Below are 21,836 nucleotides of genomic sequence, written 5' to 3'. Positions count from 1 at the left end.
TACAGATTTTATATTATATAATCCTCATAATAGCCCTGTAATGTGTGTGCTGTTCTTATCCCCATCCAGTTGAGGAAATTGAGACAGAGATTGAGTGACTTGCCTAGAGTCACACAGCTAGTAAGTGCCTGAGGCCAAATTTGAACTCAGGTCTTTTGACTTCAGGTCCTACATTCTATCTACTTTCCAGGATAGTCAGGTAATAATACTCATTTTAGAGATGTGGACCTGTAACTTAGAAGAGAAGTTAAGGCTAAAAATCTAGATTTGGGAGCCATCTGCATAGGAATGATGATTGAATCCATTGTAGTGAATGAGATTTTTCATTGGAGAGGGGACAGAGAAAGAAAAGAAAGGGACCTCAAGATAGAACTTGGAAGAACATCCATGCTGAGGAATCATTGAAGAGGACATAAAAAGAGGAGCAGTCAATAAGAGGAGAACCAGAAGAATGTGGTTTTTCTGAAGCCAAGGAAGAAAAGCATCTTGGAGGAGTTGCCATCAGCAAAGGCTGCAAGGACAGTGTCTATAGGCACATGGGAAGAAACCACCAGAGAGGGAGATATTGAAGGTGCATGAGATTGCTGACATGTTTATTGGATTGAGGTCCAGAAGTAGTCAGGAATGGTTTCGGAAAATGGGAGTGGAGAGGACTCCCCTAGGATATTTCCTTACTGGAGTAGAAAGCTGTCGTGAGTATTGGAGGCAGAACTGTGGTTGTTCTCTAGAGTAGTGAAGAAGAGATTCTGCACAGTCACTGGCCAATGAAATAGAGAATAAATAAGAAAAGATTAAGATTGCCAGGCACCAGCATTGGTTCCACTGAAGTTAGGCAACATAAAATAATAGTTGGTGAAATCACCTCAGTTTTATGATTCTTCATTGGTGATCAGTAGTCTGGGACTAGGCAGAGAGGAAGAGAGCAAAGGGAATAACAGACTTCATAGTTGTGACCAGTGAATCATTAAAATGGAAAGTCATAAATTCAAGGCTGGGTATAGAGACAAATGGGAGAGAAGGACTCGGTTAAGGAACCAGAGGTCCTATTGAGGACAAACAATAGGTTAATGGGTGTGGGGTGGGAGATATAACAAGATAGGGAATTTCAAATTTCAGAACCTTGGAAATGCTAAAAATCTACGAGCTTATATGCGAACATGACAGTGTGCAACAGGAATAGAGGAGGAACCATTGAAGGCTTTGAGGCTGACAGCATGAGTCAGGGTAGAGAAGAAGACTGTATCAGATAGTAAATCAGTAAAGAAAGTCGGGATACATGTCAACAAAGATAAGGAAACAGTGGTGTGAATAGTTTGCACGTACTTCAAAGGAATAAAGGGTACTGAGAAATAGTGTTAAAGCATGTGGTAGGTGAAAGATGAAATGACTAAGGAAACAAAGGTTCAGTCTTTTGAGCATATCGATTTATTACGCAATGCATGCCAATTGATTAACAAACTAGACCTCTGGCTTAGGCCTGGACTCCAAATGCAGGACAAGACAGATTAAAACAATCAAATGAAGCTGGCTATTTAAAAGGAAATAATGTAACATTAAATGACCTGATTTCTAATTGGAAGAAAGATTAGAGACTTTCCAAGTTGGCAGGGGGAGAGTGAACAGGTGCAATTTCCTGAATTCAGGAAAAAAAAAAGATGCCCTACTCCTCCTAAGTGTCTGTAAACAATCAGAGGAACATGGAGACAATAAGTGATTGATTAGTATGGGGCCAGTTTTCAGATAAGACATATAGGTTGCTTGAAATGTACAGTTGTTTGAGAACTCCATGCGTCAGTCTTTGGATCTGACTGAGTTTCTGGTCAGCATAACCTAAGTGCTTGGTTAAATGTCTCTAAACAGCAGGGGTGGTCCAGTTTCCCAGCCATGCAGAGCTAGGTTCAACCAGTGCAATTAGGTTTTCTCCCAATTCTCACAATTGCATAAAATTTTCTCACCAGAGAGAAGTTGGACTAGACCCATAATTGAATAGAAAGGGAACTGATCTAGCTCCAGAACTGAGTCACAAGGTGGAGTCAGAGTGGTTTACTCAATTAACTACTTGCCTCCCAATCCCCTCAATTCCCTCAAGAATTAATACGGAAGCAGAGAAATGGAGCAAATTGTGTAACAACGTTTCCTCCTTCCTTTGTATGAGAGTAAGGGCAAAGGAATGAATAGACAGGATTATAGGGGTTTTTTTGAGGCTAGAGCAGAATTTCCACAGAGCATAGGAGAGTTGTTGTCAGAAAAGTTATGCTGTTATAAGAAGTGTAGGACTTTAGAATTGGAAGAGACCTAATAAACTATCTATTGTAGTTTATAAATGAGGAGACTGAGAGAAGTGGTAATTTGTCCACAGTCAAAACAAGCAGCAAGTAAGAAATTCAAGATTTGAACACTGACCCTTTGACTCCAAATTCAGAACTTTTCCTACCATTCCCCATTACCTCCCATGTTCTGATTTACTTTAGCTTTTGCATCTAGGTTTATTTAATTCCATCTTTTATAACGCCAAGGATTTGATTTTTTTTAAAGGCCAAAGCATATTTTCTCTTTAGCTATTTAAGTTATTTGTTCAGTCATTTCAGTTGTGTCTGACTCTTTGTGACCCCCATTTAGGGTTTTCTTGGCAAAGATACTGGAGTAGTTTGCCATTTCCTTCTCCAGCTTATTTTATGGGTGAGGAAACTGAGGCAAATGGGGCTAAGGGACTAAGTGTGTGAGGCCATATTTGAACTCAGAAAGGGGAGACTTCCTGGCACCAGGCCCAGCACTCTATCTGCTGTGCCCCCTAGCTGCCCTGTTTAAGTTATAGTCTTGAATAAAATTATTTTTAGTATTCTAGTCCCAACTTTTATTTTGAGTTCCTATATGAAAAAGAGTTGACATATGTCTGATATTTTGCATATAGGAATGATTAATGGAGGACCGTGAATCTCTATAAGCTTCTCAGAAACTTCTACTACATTAGTCAGTGAATATTTGTTGTTGTACTCACTGCTATTAATATGTTTTGGCTAAGTTACTGTAACTGTAAAAGTTGAGGAGACTTTGTCCCAAATACCAGAGGAAAGAAGTATTCTTCCTTTCTAACAATTTTTTGAATGTGTCATTATTAGTGATATGTATGCTGTTACAAAATAGCTAAATTTGTGTTATGCTGTCCTACCAGGGTAAGTGATGAAAAGGATGCCCGTGGATATCTTCAGGCTTTAGCTTCCAAGATGACAGAAGAACTCGAGTCATTAAGAAGCTCTAGTTTAGGATCAAGGACACTGGTAAGCTGTTATTAGTTGATTATGTTAATTGTCTTTGTTTGCTATTGAGACAGCTAGATGGCACATGGATAGAGCTCTGGACCTCGAAATCCAGCCTCAGGAAATTACAAGCTCTATAACCCTGGACAAGTCACTGAACCTCTTCCTGCCTCATTTTCCTGATCTTTAAACTGGGGATCATAACATCACCTACCTCTTTGGGTACTTGTGAGGGTAAAATGAGTAGTCATTTCCCTTAGAACTATCATATGAGTTCCCAGAAAGCAAAATTGCACAATAAAAACCACAGGGTTTGTGGGGAAAATGATTGGCAGCACAATACTAAAAAACTTCATCAGTGACACATCCAGAAAAGTTAGGAACCAAATAAAAAATGTTAGCACAATTTTATGCGTGCTAAATGGTTAATACATACTGCAGTCTTGGTCTGCTTATGGGCCTGTGTCTGGGTTCCCAGAAGCCTGGACTTAGCAGAGTCTGGAGCAAATTGGACAGGCCCTAAGAGAGAGGAGTACCAGAGGCCATGGCAGAAGTGGGGTCAATCCCCAGGTAGAGGTTGGGTCCTGGCTGGAAGCCACAGATCGGTGCAGTTCAGAACAGCCCTCCTCTGACTATAACTTCTCCCGCCCCAGAACATAGACCATAAATATGGCACTTTACCTTGACAAAGACAACTCAAAATTTGAGCTATGCGCAAAATGTTCGCTGATATATCAAATTGGTATTTTCAAAACAGGTATTATATCAGAACTGATTATATTTGTAAAGTGCTATTTAAATGCTAGCTATTATTAATTCCAGCACTGGCTATAATTTCACTCATTCTGACAAAGTTGAACTTTACCTCTGAACTTTATCCATCTTTTAAAACCCAACTGAAAACCTTACTTCCTCTGTGAATCAGCCTTTCCTGACCATTCCTCAGAGTTGCTTTAATTCTCAGTTCTTAATACTTTTTTGTATGGCTACTGATAATTTGTGTTCCTTTTTTAAAAATTGCCTGTTCAAGGCAGTTTTCAAAGGAAGAAATCCATAGCCATATGAAACATGTCACTAATAATTAAGAGAAATGCAAGTTAAAACTACTCTTATCACCTCACGTTCATCAGATTAGCTAAGTTGACAGAAAAGGAAAATGACATGCTGGAGGGACCATAGGAAAGCAGATACTTTAATGTGCGGAGCTGTGAAGTGATCCAATCGCTTTGCAAAGTAAAATGGATATGAATGTAATTTTTTAGCATTTGAAAGGTAAAGACATAACAGTAACACAGTCTCCCTTGTGTGTTGTGAGGGTAAAATAAGATAATATTTGTTAAGTGATTCGCAAACCTTGAAGTTCTATATAAATGCCAGTTATTGTTGTTACCCTTATAATTAATGAATTCTCTTATATTTCTGTGAAGGCTAAGGTATTTTCTCTAAATACTTTTATTTAATTAAGACTTAAAAGATTTCCTTTCCTACCTTTGAATATTGAAATACCTTTAAAATTAAATTTATAAATTGAAAATCTAAGCCACATTAGTGTTAATATGTTAATCAAATAAAAGGCTACTTTTTCAATTAATATCTAATGTTAACTACCTCATTTCTACAGGATCCACTTTGGAAAGTGCGTCGTAGTCAAAAATTAGATATGTCTGCCCGGCTGGAGTTGCAGTCTGCCCTTGATGCAGAGATACGTGCCAAACAGCTCATTCAGGAAGAGCTAAGGAAAGTCAAAGAAACAAATCTAGCCTTTGAAAGGTACTAAAAGTTAAAACTGATTTCTCTGTTTTTCTGCATTTTATTTCAATTTAAAAACCTTTTGTGGTCCTATGTTGAATTGCTTGCCTTCTTAGGGAGGGAAGAGGGGAGAGAATTTGGAACTCAAAGTTTTAAAAACAGACATTCAAAAACAACAACAAGAAAAAAAAGTTTTTGCATGCAACTAGGAAATAAGATACACAGGCAATGGGGAGTAGAAATTTATCTTGCCCTACAAGAGAAGAAGGGAAAGGGGGATAGGAGGGGGGAGTGGAGTGACAGAAGGGAGGGCTGACTGGGGAATGGGGCAACCAGAATATACACTGTCTTGGAGTGGGTGGGAGGGTAGAAATGGGGAGAAAATTCGTAATTCAAAGTCTTGTGAAAATCAATGCTGAAAACTAAATATATTAAATAAATTAAAAAAAAAAAACCTTTTGCAGTCTTGACATTTTAAAGAAGTAATGAAAAATTTGTTACCCATATTGAAAGTTTTCTTCATTTGTGCAGCCAATTACACACATTTTCTAAATAGTATAATGTGAGTTAAAGGCAGCTATAATTTTTTCTATGAAGTTATTCACATATCACCCTAGAAATCCACACCATTCCCATTTCTTTTATATCTAGCTTCTTTATACCTTTTATCTGCTTATAATTTTCCTTTTGCTATAAAACTTAAAATACAGATTTAAAGTTATTGGTCTGTTTGGAAATTTAAAGAATTAGGATGATTTCTTTTATACATTTGTGTTAGTTGTTGTTATGGTGATGAGAAGGCATCATTGTTCTACCATGCAATTTTTTTTAAAAGGTCTTTATGACCAACCTGCCAGGCAGGAATGGACTGCCTAATTAAACTGTGAACAGCTGCTTGAGGGCAGGAACTCTCTTTTTCCTCACATTGTATTCCCAGCGATTAGCCCATTGCCTGTCACCTAGTGGTTGTTTAACAGGTGCTTACTGACTGAATGTCATTATGCAAAGGCTGGATAGGTAGAGAGGGGATTCTTGTTCATGTATGATTTAGACTAGGTGGTCGTTAAAGTCCTTTCTAGCCCTGAGATTCTGTGACCATGACTTGACTAAGACTCTCTCTTTTGCTTTTGAATCTCTGTGGGACTTAACACAACAGCACTCAGCAGGTAGTGAGCATCGCTGACTTACTGCCTCATCATTTTAATCTGAAATGTTCTTATCAGCCACTGATTAGAAGATTTTTTTTCAGAAAACTGCTTTTCTTCGCCTCCTGCAGAGGGGGATGCTTCTAGTTTGTTCCCCAAAGCAGTTTCCTTAACAAAAGATACTGATTTCTCCCTCTGTCATGAGTCCCATTGCCAGCTACCTTTTGGGTAGTGCATACTGATGTTTGTAATCCTCCCCGGGGAGAAAAAGGATATTTCTGTGCCTTCCACAAACTTTTAGTAGAAATCCCTGAAGGAATTGAAACTCTTGTGTGACTGCCAGATCACTACTTCTTGGGATAGGGATGAAGTTGTCTTCTTTGACAAAGTCTACCACTTGTTTCCCGTTAAGAATCTTAATGGCTGAAGTCTTAATGTTTAATTTAAGATGATATAGCATGCATTACTAGAAAAAGCTGAGAATTAACTTGGAATGACCAAGTCCTAACCTTACTGGTAAATCTCTTAACTTGGGTGTACGCTGTCTTTTTCCCCAGTAAAAATTTGAGACTAATAAAGCTAAAATGATTAAATGGAATTCTTTGATAGGAAGTTTCATAGTAATAAACAGCTTGGGAGTTATAATGAATCTAATATAAGTTCTATGTAAATGTTTATCATTTTAAAGCATGTTTGAGTTCTTTTATTAAGTAGATATTAATTAGCATTATACCATGATTCTAAATCTGCTGACCCATCAACTAAATCTCAACATAAAATGTAAAATGTCTTTTTTCCATAACACTAAATTAATTACATTTAATATTTTAGTAAACTAAAGGAATCTGAAGGAAAAAATAGAGAATTATTAGAAGAAATGGAGAATTTGAGGAAAAAGGTGGAAGAGAAATTTAAGGCAGACACAGGTAAATGATGAATAAAAGTTTCTAATAAATTACTTTCAAATAATGTGTTTTATCTTAACTTTAAATTATTAATTGCCTTTTCCTTTCAGGCCTCAAACTTCCAGATTTTCAAGAATCAATTTTTGAGTACTTTAACACTTCACCTCTTGCACATGATCTGACATTTAGAGTAAGTATATAAGCCAAATGATTTGATTGCAGAGATATGTGGGTTGTTCATTTTTAATAAGTTGAAATCATATAATCAAATACCCAAAGGCTATTTGTGGAAAAAGCTTAATTAATCAACATCTGATGAAGCATCACAAGTGTGTTCTGAGCTTGGAATTGACCTATGGTAGTATATTTATAAATTTTCTTTTAAAAATGGTTGGAACCTTTCCAGAGATGAACTTTCCCAAGAAAAACAATAATAGATTCAAAGAGTGCTTGCTTGTCTCACAGATTGACTGACTGACTGTGAATTTGGCTTTATGCTTCTGGGATAGCAGTATTCTGCCTTCCTGAGCTATCATGTCATTTTAGTTTATTCAACAAACATTTTTTAAGCACCAGCCGACAATGTATGTACTGTACTGTGTTAACTTCCTGAGATCCAGAAAACAACTCTCTTTCCGTATGACTACACAATCAGGTTTCATCGATGAAATCAAGATCAAAACATTAGGGAGGGAAAGTAAGAAAATAAGTTCTGGCTAGACTTTCCTTATTGATACTATAAAATTGCTTCATCATTGTGAGTCTCTCATTGAAAAGCCTCCCCTTCCTCAAGACAGATTTTTCAGTAAATTTATTTATAACATGAACAATTCAGAATAAACTTTACAGGGTTACTGGATTGTATAACTTCAGAGGAAGCATCTGTTAAATGCTGACATGAATCATGCTTCCTCACTTTATACGTTGTGAATTCCAAGTGGGTATGTGGGGTGGCACATTTTTTCAGTCCATCTTTATCTAAAACAATCAAAATGGACTCTTAAGGATAAGTAGCCCTGGGGTAGCTAGGTGGCGAAGTGGTTAGAACAGTGGCCCTGGAGTGAGCTCAGATCTGACCTCAGATGCTTGACACTTAGTATTTGTGTGACTCTGGGCAGGTCACTTAACCCCAATAGCCTCACAAAAACAAAAGAATAAATAGCCATGAACAATCCCAGAAGTTTAGGGGTAGAAATAAATTTCATTACTGGGGGGGTTTTTAGCGTTTTAATGCTTAATATCATTCTGTTTATACATCTAGGTAACTATTTTCCAAATCTCATTTAAAATATTCCAAATGATGGTAGTTCTTTCCCATATCCCTCGGTGAGACATAGAGTAACTAGTGACTCCTAGTTCTGTTATAAACCTTACTACTTAGTGAATTGTATGCATTTTCCATTGGTTTCATTAATCACAAATACTCCTTTGATAGAGGAACAGAGCAGAGAATTGCCAGCAATTAAGCTTTTCAAATTGTCAACAGTTTGTTTAGGTATGTTAATGGAAGATAGAAAGAAAAGCAGCTTTCCTCCAGAATTAATAGAGAATATATTAAAAATCTCTCAAGTTATTATAGTAGTTCTTTCTTCTGATTCTTTCCCTACGTGTTTGTTTACTCTTCAATTTTCTTTGCTGGATCTTAAACCTCTACCATAGTTGGAGTCTCAAGTTTATGTCCTGGGCCCATTTCTCTTCTCCTTTTATATTCTCTCACTTTGTGATTTTACCAGCTCCCATAGGATCAATTACCATCTCCTAGGTGATTTCCAGACCCATATATCCTCCCTCCTGACCTGCAAGTCTCACATCACCAACTGTTTTTTGGATATTTTGAGCAGGATATCCTGTTGACATCTTACATTCTCAACAGTAACAGTACTTGTAATGTTCCCTCCCCCTCCAAATCCTCCTCTCTTTAAAAGTCTGTAAGACTAGGGCATCCCTCTGTTAATCTTGACTCCTCACCCAGAGTCACTCCACATAGCCAATTTATTGCCAGGTCTTGTCATTCTTGTCTTTACAACATTCCCATTATCTTCTGTCCACTCACAAAGCCAGGACCCTTATTCAAGCTTCCTCACTTCTTATTCTGTTACAGTAGGTTTCTGTTTAGTCTGTGTGCTATAGTCTGTCCTCCACTTAGCTGTTAAAGAGTGCATGTGCATGTGCGAGAGCACGCAAGCGCGCGCGCGCACACACACACACACACCCCACCCACCCACCTGAGGAATTCACAGCTTGTGGGGGAGAGGTGTCTCCTGCAGAAGATGAGTTTTAGCTGAGTGTTGAAGTCAGGGAAGGCAGGAAACAGATGAGGAGGAAGAGCATTCCAGGTTTGTAGGACTGCCAGTGAAAAGGCCAAGCTGGAAACTTTTGAGTGTATTCATGTGTCATTCATGTATAGTTGTTTGTTTTTTTCTCCCCCATTAGAATATGTGCTCTTTAAGGGCAAGGACTATGTTTTTGCCTTTCTTTGCGTCTCCAGGGCCTTGCACAGTACCTGGCACATAGTAAGTGCTTTAGTAAATGCTTGTTGGCTGACTGATTAGGAAGTTTTTAAATTAATAAGTTTTGTACTTATTAGATGATCTTCTAACCTAATCCAATTAAAAAAACATTTATTAAGTGATTCCAGTGTTCAAAGTACTGTACTAGATGCTGGAGATACAAAAACAAAACAAAAAATAGATTTGGTCCTCCAGGAACTTACGTTCTACTAAGAAGATATGACCAAAAAACTGATAAATATGAAAACAATAATTTGAGGAAGGATTAGCATCTGGATTAACAACTGGTAACACTTGGGAGTCTGAGAGACAGAGGTCAGGCATGGGAATGAAATGCTGTTATATCAGTTGAATAAACATTTACTAAGTACCTACTCTGTCCAGAGTACTATCCTAGATTCTGAAGCATAGATACCAAGATTAGATAACATTTTTCCCTGCCAGTGTGGCGTTTATAATGGATAGAAGGAAGTGACAGACAGAATAGCAAAGTAATACAGAAATCTGTAGTAGGTACAAAGCAAATTCATTGTATGGTCTGTGCCCTCTATACAAAGCAAAATCACAAATTGTGTGTAACCAAGCATCAGACTTCTCCCTCTACCCCCATATTTGGATGGATCTACCTTCTTATATTTTCTTTTCCAGCTTTTTGTACATATCTAATTCAAAGAACTCAGTAGATGGAAAATTTACTTTTTTTTTTTTAAAAAACAAAGCCTTTATATTTAAAACATTCCCAGAAGTTTAAGCAAGTTTTTAAATTTACTGGCCAGTTTGGTAAATACTTGCCACAAAACTGAAAATTTTTTAATTTGCTACTAATAACTTTCATGAAAGTTTTTTAATTGGATAGAAAATGATCATTTTTATCCCTCTTATCTGTTACAACCAAGGTTTCTATTTCTTCTTTATCAACATCTTCTCTGCTAGTCTTTTGGGAAGAAATAAGTTTCTGCCAATAGTTTGTGCTTTCCATCTTAGTTAAGTTGGCACCACTAAACTAGTAAACTTTCTTCACTATATTAATTTATATAATTTATTTTAATTTAACCAACTAAAGAAAACTACTTTTATTAGGGCTTCATAAAAAGCTTTAAAATAAAATTAGTTTACTTTGGAGATGCAGGTATCTGAAGATAAAGTTCTCTAATTCATTTGTCATGTCTCATATGGCAAAATCACCGTTTTTAGCTTTTTCAGTTAGCAGACAATCTAGGAGTTATTTTCTAAATTTTTAAACGTTTTTAAATGCTGTTCTAGATTTGTAGATAGATCTAGATATATAATTGCGCTTGAATGTTGCTTGTATGGACTCCCTTCCTATCTGAATTTGGTTCCTTATACCAATAGCCCGATTAACTATAACAAATCAGTAACATTCATCTTCTTAATAATGGTGGATTCCAGCATTCACCTCATTCCTCTTGTATTTCCCAGAGACCAGCCATGTATTGCTGTAGATACCCCCACTGGGGGTTTTGTACCATAGTTTTGAAACTAGCATACTATTCTTATGCTAATAATAAACACTAATTTGAGTAAATATTAATGATTTGGTAATGGCATCTTAATTTTAATAATACTCATTAAAATAAATTTTAAGTGGTTGAGATCTTTACACAATTACAACTAATCTTGCTGAATTCATTTAGAGAGTTTCTTAACTTGGATAAGAAACTCAATGGTTCCTCTACAATGTAAACATATTCATAAGCTTCTGACTAAGCTTTCTCTTAAGATAAAACAGCCTCATTCATTTTTTCAGGGCAGAAACTCTGACTCTATGAGGAACAGACTAAAGTTACAGCCCAGAATAAAAAGACCAGGGAACATGACAGACTCATTATGGGTACAGTCAGATTATTGTGAATATGTTTACATTGTAGAAGAACCATTTAGTTTTTTATCTAATTTGAGAAACTGTAAATATATATGGGGATGATAAAGCAGGTCAGATGATGAAGGTCAGATATTTGCCCTTTTTTTTTTTTTTTTTTTTTTTTTAGTAATAAAACTAAACAGCCACCCACACCCACCCACACACCCACACCTTCCTCATTTTCTTAAATTTTACTCACCACTGGCCTTGTGGTTTCTCATACATGACACTCCCTTTTCCAACTCTGCCTGTTTCTCCTACATATTGGGTACAGTGTGAATGAAAGGTAATCTCAGAGGGAAGGAATTCACAGCTTGTGGGGAAGGGGTGTCTCCTGCAGGAGGCAGGTTATAGGAACAGGGGACTAAAAAGAACTTTGCATATCTAAAATACTTATCTTCATATTTTCTGTTACTTTGTTTTATTTTTTTTTAAGACTAGGTTTGCCTGTATTGTGCCTCTTAGCAATTCACAGGCCTGACCCACTGCTGAATACCACATAGGATAGGCTTAACCTGTTCTAGTTCTAACTTAGATGATTTCACCTCTCCCCCAGGAGCTCACCATATCAGTGTTTAACTTAGTGTAGATGTCAGATCAGCTTTAGCTTCACTGCAGCCCAGAACTCCAAAACTCAAGTGAGCCACCAGCTCTCGGCCTCTTCTGTAGCAAGAACTACAGAAATGCACCACCATATCCAGTGATTTTTTTTATTACTTGTAAACACATCATCACATTCTTTCAGAGACTGTGAAATGTAATTAATTTACAGTAGCTAAGGGGTTTGCAGTTGATTTAAGAAAGCCAAACTTTCAGTATTGTACCTACTGAGAGGAGTAAAAAGAGGTTAGAACACTAAAAGAAATACAGTTTTGAGATCTTTTAAAGCCTCATCAGTACCCATGTTATTTAATAGAATATAATTTAGAAATCAGAGTTCAAAAATTCCTGCTTATCATTCCTACTCCTTTTTTATTTTTCACAGACTAGCTCAACTGGAGATCAAGAAACACAAGTTCCCAAACCAGAAGTTTCACCATCCACTTCAGTTTCCATAAACATAGAACAGCAAGAAGTAAGTCCGCTGACTGTTCTGCTAAGAGAATTCACCTGAGTCCTTTTTATCCTCTGTTAGGACATAATGTTATTAATACTAATTATTATTAATAATCTCTTAGTGTTTATTTTGTAGATACTGCCCATCATGAAAGGAAGCACATTCTAGTATTAAGTGCACTTCTTTGTAGCCTTGGTTCTTTGCTTTATAGATAATTTGTAAAACCTCTTTTTAGGCTGTTTAACAAGTATGTTAATGCCCTTTATTTTTGCTTTGTTAGTGAACTTGCTTTGAGTATTTCTGTTAAAGTAGTAAATCAGAAGTGTAATTGTAAAAAAAAATAATAAATTTTAAAAAGAAATAAACACTATTCAATATAGGAAATTAAAGAAAATATTGAAAAAGCAATTTATCTCTTCTTATATTATAGGAAACAACTCGTCCTCAGCAGAGGGGACCTGCTGTTTCTTCTCCCACCATCCAGTCTCTTTCTCTAGCTGTACCAAAGGTAGGAAATCTTATCTAGGACTTTCATTTTATAAAGTAATTGGACATGTTGGTTTTTCTGCTGGGGAGTATATGGCGTGTACACATCTAAGAAGCAAGGGAGAAATCCAAACAATGCTTTAGGAAAATTTAAAGAGGCAAAGAGAACTTCCCATTTGTAAATTAGGGAAGGTGGCACAGTAGATAAGAGTCAGGAAGTCAGGAGGACACACTTACGAGTTGTGTGATCTTGGGCAAGTCACTTAACCTCTATTTTGCCTCAGTTTCCTCAATTGTAAAATGGAAATGGTAATAGTAGCGCCTACCTTGCCGGGCTGTTGTGAGGATCACATAAGGTAATGACTGTAAAGGACGGAGCGTGGGGCCTGGCACACAGGAAGCACTAAATAAATGTGGGTGTTATTACCAGGTCACGGGCATCAAACTTGGTGCTGGGCAGCCAGACTGAAATACAATTGGGAAATGCTTAGCAAAATAAAGATATAATGCCATAGAGATAATGTTAATTTGGGGTTGCTTAAGTCAGTGTATCCCCCCCACAGGGGTATGTTTCTATTTGAATTTGACATCTAGATTATTTGTAAGATCTCAGTCATCTCTAAGTACTCCCCTTGGTATTAGCACACACTCCCCTTCCAAAACAACAAACAAAACCCAGCTAATATTCTGGTACAGAAACATCCTGTGTAGGAAGGCCCTGCTCAGCACTCTCTCCGGCAGCTCCGCTGACTCCAAGTTCTGAAACTCCCTCTTGTGTTCAGCGCTCTCCACTCTGCACGCTCTGGAAGCTGGCCCTCGGCTCCTGGATCCTGCTGCTCTCCATTCTGCTCTCAATCTTCAGTTTCTCAGCTTCTCACTTCTAGTCCTGGGTTTCTCGGTTTCTGCCTTTCCCAAGTTCTTTTCTCTCTATAGGGTCCTTAGACTTCATCTGATTGACCAGAACTTAGGCACATACCATTGGCTCTGGTCTTAGCAGCTCCTCTTAGGGCCTTCAGGGCTTCCTGCCTCTCTCAAACTAGCTAACTAGTTTGCTAACCAGCCTGGGGCCTCACACTAATTAGTGAAAGGGTGTGGGCCTGTCTCTAATCAGACCTCCCTTTGGAAGCCTCTTCAATGGGCAGGAAAGATCTTTTCACTTACTGATTGGCTTTACACCCCCCCCACACACACACCCCCACCCCCAATCAAATGCCAGTGAAAACTTTCGTCCTCCCCTGAACCAGAGAAGCTTGGGAAAATCAAGGAACCCAGAGTCCAGGAAGGAAATGTTGGCAGCAAAGATAGACGGGCTGCCACCCGTAGTGTATCTGAGTGTGGCCTGATTAACGAAATCTTTAGTGACTAACTAGTCTGGGGGTCTGGGTCAGTGTTCTCCCCATTGCTGCCAGAAGCCTTCATCAGGCCTTGTTCTGTAATGAAATATCAGGTCACCAGATAGGTGATAAACATTCCATTTTTGCCACTCCCCTTAGTTTCAGTTAATAGGAGTATTATTCTCTATGCCAGATGTGCTAAGAAATACAACCGAAAGAATGCTAGACAGGGAGTCAGGAGAGGTGTCATGTACCTCTGTGAACATAGGCACATCGCTGAACTTCTGGGAGCCTCAGTTTCCTTCCTGTCCTATAAAATGGGGATAACAAATGTAGTCCTTTCATGACAACAAATCAGATAACAGCCTTGAAAGTGCTTTGCAAACCTTAAAATGGTATACGTATCTGTTATTACTAATTTAGGTAATTTTTAAAGATACCTGATTGTTAATTAAGTTAATTAACATAGAAACTGGTTTCTGTGTCAGACTAGTTAGGGGTTGGAACTAGAATTAAGTTTACCCTGGAGAGCTTTATCTCAAGTCTTGATTTTTATTTTTATCCTATCAAACTTTTCTTTAAACTTTTATTTATTTTTAACACTCATTTAAAAATATTTTTGGAGTTTCAAATCTTCTCTTTTCCACCCTTTGAGAAGGCAAGCAAAGCAGTATGATACCCATTATATACATGAAGTCGTGCAGAATATTTCCTTGTTAGCTATGTTACAAAAAGAGGGGGTGGAGAGGGCAAGAAGAATAAAAATGGAAAAAAAAATATCCTTCATTCTGTGCTCATCAGTTCTCTCACTAGAGGTGGATAACATTTTTCATCATTGGTCCTTTCAAATTGTTGTGCATCTCCGTATTAATTAGAGTAGCAAAGTCTTTCACAGTTGATCATCATCATAATATTGCTGTTACTGTGTACAATTTTCTCCTGGTTTTGCTTGCTTCATTTTGTATTTTTAGTTTTCAGCATGTACTTCCACAAGATTTTGAGTTCCAAATTTTCTCCCCATCTCTCCCCTCCCCTCACCCCAAGACTGTGTGCATTCTGTTTACCCCTTCCCCCAATCTACCCTTCCTTGTATATCTCTTCTCTTTCCCCACCCCACCCCCCCAATCCCTTCCCTTTCTATTTTCCTGTAGGGTAAGATAGATTTCTATATCCCATTGCCTGTGTATCTTATTTCCCAGTTACTTGTAAAAAAATTTTAACATTCATTTTTAAAACTTTGAGTTCCAAATTCTCTTCCTCCCTCCCTCATTGAGAAGGCAAGCAATTCAACATAGGTTATACCTGTATAGTCATGCAAAACACTTCTATAATAGTCATGTTGTGAAGACTGTATTTCCCTTCATCCTATCCTGCCCCCCCATTTATTCTATTCTCTCCTTTGACCCTTCCCTCCTCAAAAGTGTTTCCTTCTGATTACCGCCCCCTCCCCGTCTGCCTTCCCTTCTATCAAACCCTTCCCCCCCAGTCCCCATCCTTTTCTCCTCTACTTTCCCGTAAGATAGATTTCCATACCCAATTGAATGTGTATGTTATTCCCTCCTCGAGTCAAATCTGATGAGAGTAAGGTTCACTCATTCCCTTTCACCTCCCTCCTCTTCCCTTCCACTGTAAAAGCTTTTTCTTACCTCTTTTATGTCAGATGGTTTACCCCATTTTACTTCTCCCTTTCTCCTCCCAGTACATTCCTTTCACTCCTTAATTTTATTTTTGAGGTATCATCCCTTCATATTCAAGTTACCCTGTGTCCTTTGTCTATCTATATTCTCTCCAACTACCCTAATCTACCCTACCCTTTCTAATACTTAGAAAGGTCTCATGAGTTAGAAATCTCATCTTTCCATGTCGGAATGTAAACAGTTCAACTTCAATAAGTCCCTTGTGATTTCTCTTTTATGTTTACCTTTTTCATACTTCTTTTGAGTCTTGTATTTGAAAGTCAGATTTTCTATTCAGCTCTGATCTTTCATCAAGAATGCACTAAATTCCTCCATGTCATTGAATATCAATTTTCCCCCTCATTGATTACACTCAGTTTTGCTGGGTAGGTGATTTGTGGTTTTAATCCTAGCTCTTTTGACCTCCGGAATATCGTATTCCAAGCCCTCTGATCCCTTAATGTAGAAGCTGCTAAATCTTGTGTTATTCTGACTGTGTTTCCACAACACTTGAATTGTTTCTTTCTGGCTGTTTGCAATATTTTCTCCTTGACCTGGGGACTCTGGAATTTGGCTATAATATCCCTGGGAGTTTTCCTTTTGGGATATCTTTCTGGAGGTGATTGGTGGATTCTTTCAACTTCTATTTTACCCTCTGCTTCTAAAATATCAGGGCAGTTTTCCTTGATAATTTCTTGAAAGATGATATCTAGGCTCTTTTTTTGATCATGGTTTTCAGGTAGTCCAATAATTTTTAAATTATTTTTTCTGAATCTCTTTTCCAGGTTAGTGGTTTTTCCAATGAGATATTTCAGTCTTCTATTTTTTCATTCTTTTGGTTTTGTTTTATAATTTCTTGATTTCTCATAGAGTCAATAGTTTCCATTTTCTCCATTTCTAGTTTTTAAGGAATTATTTTCTTTAGTGAACTTTTGAACCTCCTTTTCCATTTGGCCAATTCTGCTTTTTTAGGCATTCACCTCATTGGTGTTTTGGACCTCTTTTGCCATTTGGTCTGGTCTATTTTTTAAGGTGTTATTTTCATCAGTATTTTTGGGGGTCTCCTTTAGCAAGCTATTGAATTTTTTTTCATGATTTTTTGCATCCCTCTCATTTCTCTTCCCAATTTTTCCTCTGCTTCTCTTACTTGATTTTCAAAATCCTTTTTGTGCTTGTCCATGGCCTGAGACCAATTCATATTTTTCTTGGAGACTTTGGATGTAGGAACTTTCTTTGTTGTCTTCTTCTGAGTGTATGTTTTGATCTTCCTTGTTACTAAAATAAGTTTCTGTAGTCTGAGTTTTTTTCCACTGTTGGTTCGTTTTCCCAGTCATTTGACTTTTTAACTCTTTGTTAAGGTAGGGCTCTGCTTCCAGTGTGGAGGGTGTACTGTCCCAAGCTTCAGGGGTTTCATGCAGCTGTTTTCAGAGGTACTTCTAGGAACCTGTAAGTTTTCAGTTCTTCCAAGGTGGTATAATCTAAGGAGAAGTGTTTACTCCCCTCCTGGTCTGTGAGTGACCACAAGCGCTCTTTTCTGCCCTGGAACCATGAGGAGGATTCCATCTCCATTGCTGTCACAAGCTCTGCTATGCCAGTGCTCCTCCTCACCTCAGGACTGCTGCCCAGATCCAAATGTGGGCAGAGCAACAGAATCCTGCCTCAGTGCTAGCAAAGAGACCCCTGTAATCTCCTTCTGATCAGTTGTTTGATCCCCTTACCATCTGTGGGCTGCTGAGAGCTCCGGAAGCAGCTGTTACCACTGCCAGTGTTGCTGTTCCCACCCCAGCTATGCCAGGGCTGGAATGTGCTCCACTCTGACCTAGGTCCAACAGCCCTTTCCTACTGACCTTCTAAGTTGTCTTTGGTGTTTGTGCATGGAGAAGTCTGGAAACTGCCACAGCTGCCAGTGTTTCAGTGCCCTGAGGCCTGCTCTGCCCCATCTGTGCCAGCATGGCCCACACTGAACTGCCCTCCTCCCTCAGACTGGTGCAACAGATCTTTCCTGTTGACCTTCCAGGTTATATCTTAGGCTAGAAATTTGTTTCACTCTGTCTTTTTGTGGATTCTGCTGCTCTAGGATTTGTTAAGAGTAATTTTTTGCAAGTATTTGGAGGGGTTTGGGGGAGAGCTCAGGCAAGTCCTTCTCTTTACTCCTCCTTCCTGCTTGTCATTTCTTACAGCAAAATAGTATGCCATCACAATCGTAGCACAACTTGTTCAGCCATTCTCCAGTGGGTAGACATCCCCTTGATGTCCAGTTCTTTGGCACCACAAAAAGAGTTGCTATAAAATTTTTGTACACATAGATCCCTTTCCTTTTTCTTTGATCTCTTTGGGATACAGACTTAGTATAGTGGTATTGCTGCATCAAAAGCTATGCAGTTTTATAGCCCTTTGGGCATAGTTCCAAATTGTTCTCCAGAATGATGGACTCAGTATACAGCTCCACAAACAGTGCACTAGTGTCCCTATTTTTTCACATCCCCTCCAGCATTTGTCATTTTTATTTTCTATCACATTAGCCAATCTGATAGGTGTGAGGTGGTAGGTACCTTAGAGTTGTTTTAATTTCATTTTCCTAATCAGTAGTGATTTAAAGCACTTCTTCATATGCCTATAGATAGCTTTGATTTCTTCTTCTGAAAACTTCCTGTTCATATCCTTTAACCATTTTTCAATTGAGGAATGGCTCTTATTTTCATGAATTTGGCTTGGTTTCCTATATATTTGAGAAATGAGGCCTTATCAGAGAAACTTGCTATAAAGTTTTTTTTCTGGTTTCCTGAATTTTGACTGTACTTGTTTTGTTTGTACAAAACTTTTTTAATCTCATGTTATCAAAGTTACCTGTTTCACTTCCCATGGACCTCTTTTCTCTTGTTTGTCATAAACTCTTATCCATACATCTGACAGGCAGTTTTTTTCTCTACCCCCTAATTTGTTTATGATACCACCCTTCATGTCTCAATCATGTACCTATTTTGACCGTATCTTGGTCCGTGCCTAGTTTGTGCCAGTTGTGTCTTGAGTTTTAGTTCTGTTAGGAAACTGATCGGTCTCTTTTAAGTTTTTTTTTTTCACTTTCATATATTTCTCTTTCAGCCTAAAGCTCACCAGTTCAGTGTCAAATCCTTTTCAAGTCCTACACAGTGTAGCCACTGCACTTCCCTTATGGTTGGATTAATTCGACAGGGCTATGCTTGTGAGGGTGAGTAATTCAAATATAAATTGTTTTCGAGAGTAAATTATTGCGATCTCTGTACTTGAAGCATAGTCAACTCAGTGAAAAGGAATTACTGTAAGAATTTTAGGTCAACCAGGCCAGCCCTTGTTGCAAGAAGAGACTCTCCAAACTCCCCAGCGTAGCATCATTGTAACATTTGCTGTCTACTTTCTACTTGGTGCCACCTTTTATACCTTTGCATCCCTATTCTCCTCTGCCCCTGAGTCTCTGTCCCTCCTTGACAGAGCATCCAGAGGAGTATAAAAATGTCCTCTACTTTAAATGCATATATTGGCAGTAACATAAAGCACATAACAGTTCAGTATTATCATTGTAAGCATATATTTCTTAGATAAGAAGTGTGATTGCAGAAATTATAACAGATAAACTATTGAACTTTCATGTACAACCTCTTCTAGTTACTATTAAACTTTGCTCCTCTTTCCTAGTGCTAGCTATTCATCTTTAAATTGTCTTCCCCATAATATACATAGTGACTTCTTTTTAGAATGTAATTGATGATGACTTTCATTTTTCCAGTGTGTTCCTTCTCATGCCATGTTTCATGCAAAGACAGTGCTCCTCAGGTTTGTCCAATTCCGCCTGAGCAATCAAAAAGGCCCCTTGGAGTAGATGTACAGAGAGGAATTGGGACTGCTTACAAAGGTTATGTCAAGGTAAGACTGGGGCAGCAGTAGACATAGGAAAAGCCTTGGGCTCCAGAAATGTCATGGATGTGGATTCTAATCTAAGTTCTTCCACCTAACAGCTTTGTGATCTTGATTATGTCACTAAGCCTTTTGGGGACTTAGAATCCTCATCTTTTTAAATTTGTCTCAGTGTCGTTGTAAAAATTAAATAAGATAATGTCCTATACATGTCGCACTTTGTAGCTACAAAGGATTATATAAATGTGAACTATTATTAGTCTATCTAATTTGCTGTAATGCCAGTGCGACACCCACAGCAGCTGCTATGAATATGCATGTGTATTTCCAGGGTAGATTCACAAAATATAATAAACTCTCTTCCTCCAAGACAAAACCAAAATATTTATTCAGACACCAGAAAGCAAAATTTACCATGGTGACAAAAAAGTTTGTATATATCACCAATCCATATTTTAAAATTTCTTCCTAAAAAATAGTAAAATTTATTTCTTTGCAGATTCCAAAGCCTACAGGGGTGAAGAAAGGATGGCAGAGAGCATATGCAATTGTCTGTGACTGTAAACTCTTTTTATATGATTTGCCTGAAGGTAAATCCACCCAGCCTGGCGTTGTTGCAAGTCAGGTCTTAGATCTCAGGTTGGTTTGTGACAAATGCTGACTTGGTTTATTAATTTTGTTTGCATTTTTATTCATGAGAGTGTATTGTTTTTATGCCACTGCTACTGTGACCTCAATTATACTTTGATCATTGTATTCTAGAAGGCAGTTAAATTTAGCTAACACATAAAATGTTAATTTCTCTGCTTTGAAAAATTGTACAAATAGATATTTAATGTAAAGGTACTTAACTGTCTCAAAATAAATAATGTCCAAAAAATGTTTCTATATGCATATAGTACATTTGAGTCTAGTTACCTCTCTTGCAGAGTAGAAAAGTTGGAAAAACCAGTTGTGTACTTGAAAGTTAGTCCTAGGAAATGTAGAATCTGACCCAAAAATATCTATTGTCTTGTTCTGACCTAGTATTATTCAGTTTTCCTGGGATTAAGCACACAGAGGAAACCTAGTATCTACCTTCTTCAATTCAACAAATGTTAAGCAACTGTGTGCTTGGCATTCGAAGAGGAATTCAGCTCCTGGCCTTAAGGAACTTATAGTATCATTGCATTATGAGCCATATGTATCAATAGTGTAATAAAAGTTAAAATTTGATTAAATATATGCGAGATGTTAAAGGGTGGGGTCTACACGGTTCAGGAACCCCATCTCCCTACTTTTAGCTGGGTGGATCAGAAAAGACTTCACGCTAGTGAAAGTATCTGAGCTCAGCCTTGGAGACTGGAGAACATCAGTGGACAAAGATGAGTGTGGCAGATAGCATGACCAAAAAAATGGACCAGAACAAGATCAGGGAAGAGTAATCTAGTCCGTTATTATCAGATTCAGCATTTGCTTTCACATTATTCAAGCCTGCTCAGAATTTAAGCCTATTTTGCCAGCTTTGATTTTCTAGATCTTTCCATGAAATGGGTAAAATGCCTCCCCCATTATGGTAATGTTTCCCCCTATATAAGTTTATTAGGAAATTTTAATATATGCCTTTTTAAACATTTAATGTAAATTTGAATTTGCATTTGTTGAGCATTGTGTTACCCAGTGAACCAGTTGTAAAATGTTTTTCCCTGCTCACCAATAGTAGCATTTTAACATATTTTATGTGTGAAAACACTTTGGCATATAAAAATTCAGACATGTGCCCCTTTCCTAAAATCATTTTGCTGTAAATAGGAAAGAATTCACCTGTTTTCAAAGCAGTAGCCCTAGTATTTGGTTCTTTTACATGCAGTTTATTCCATAACTAATGGAAATTAGTCCTATGGTCACTTCTTGGAAATGGGGGCCTGATTTCAGCCAACGTAGTCTAAATGATATTTTAAATAC

General features: G+C 37.7%; 1 protein-coding gene across 1 annotated transcript in view; it reads left to right on the top strand.

The window, feature by feature from the left end:
- The window catches only part of CDC42BPB (CDC42 binding protein kinase beta), a 172,787-nt gene that overhangs the window by 115,546 nt on the left and 35,405 nt on the right, over positions 1–21,836 (top strand). The window contains exons 18-26 of the mRNA XM_036752011.1: positions 3,173–3,278; positions 4,879–5,027; positions 6,983–7,077; positions 7,167–7,246; positions 12,434–12,523; positions 12,936–13,013; positions 19,104–19,209; positions 19,765–19,901; positions 20,392–20,531. Of these exons, the coding sequence (XP_036607906.1) occupies positions 3,173–3,278; positions 4,879–5,027; positions 6,983–7,077; positions 7,167–7,246; positions 12,434–12,523; positions 12,936–13,013; positions 19,104–19,209; positions 19,765–19,901; positions 20,392–20,531 (981 nt within the window). The remainder of the gene's footprint in view (positions 1–3,172; positions 3,279–4,878; positions 5,028–6,982; positions 7,078–7,166; positions 7,247–12,433; positions 12,524–12,935; positions 13,014–19,103; positions 19,210–19,764; positions 19,902–20,391; positions 20,532–21,836) is intronic.

This window comes from Trichosurus vulpecula, chromosome 3, assembly GCF_011100635.1.
Source record: "Trichosurus vulpecula isolate mTriVul1 chromosome 3, mTriVul1.pri, whole genome shotgun sequence".
NCBI classification, from domain to species: domain Eukaryota; kingdom Metazoa; phylum Chordata; class Mammalia; order Diprotodontia; family Phalangeridae; genus Trichosurus; species Trichosurus vulpecula.
This window is presented reverse-complemented; position numbering and strand designations above follow the sequence as displayed.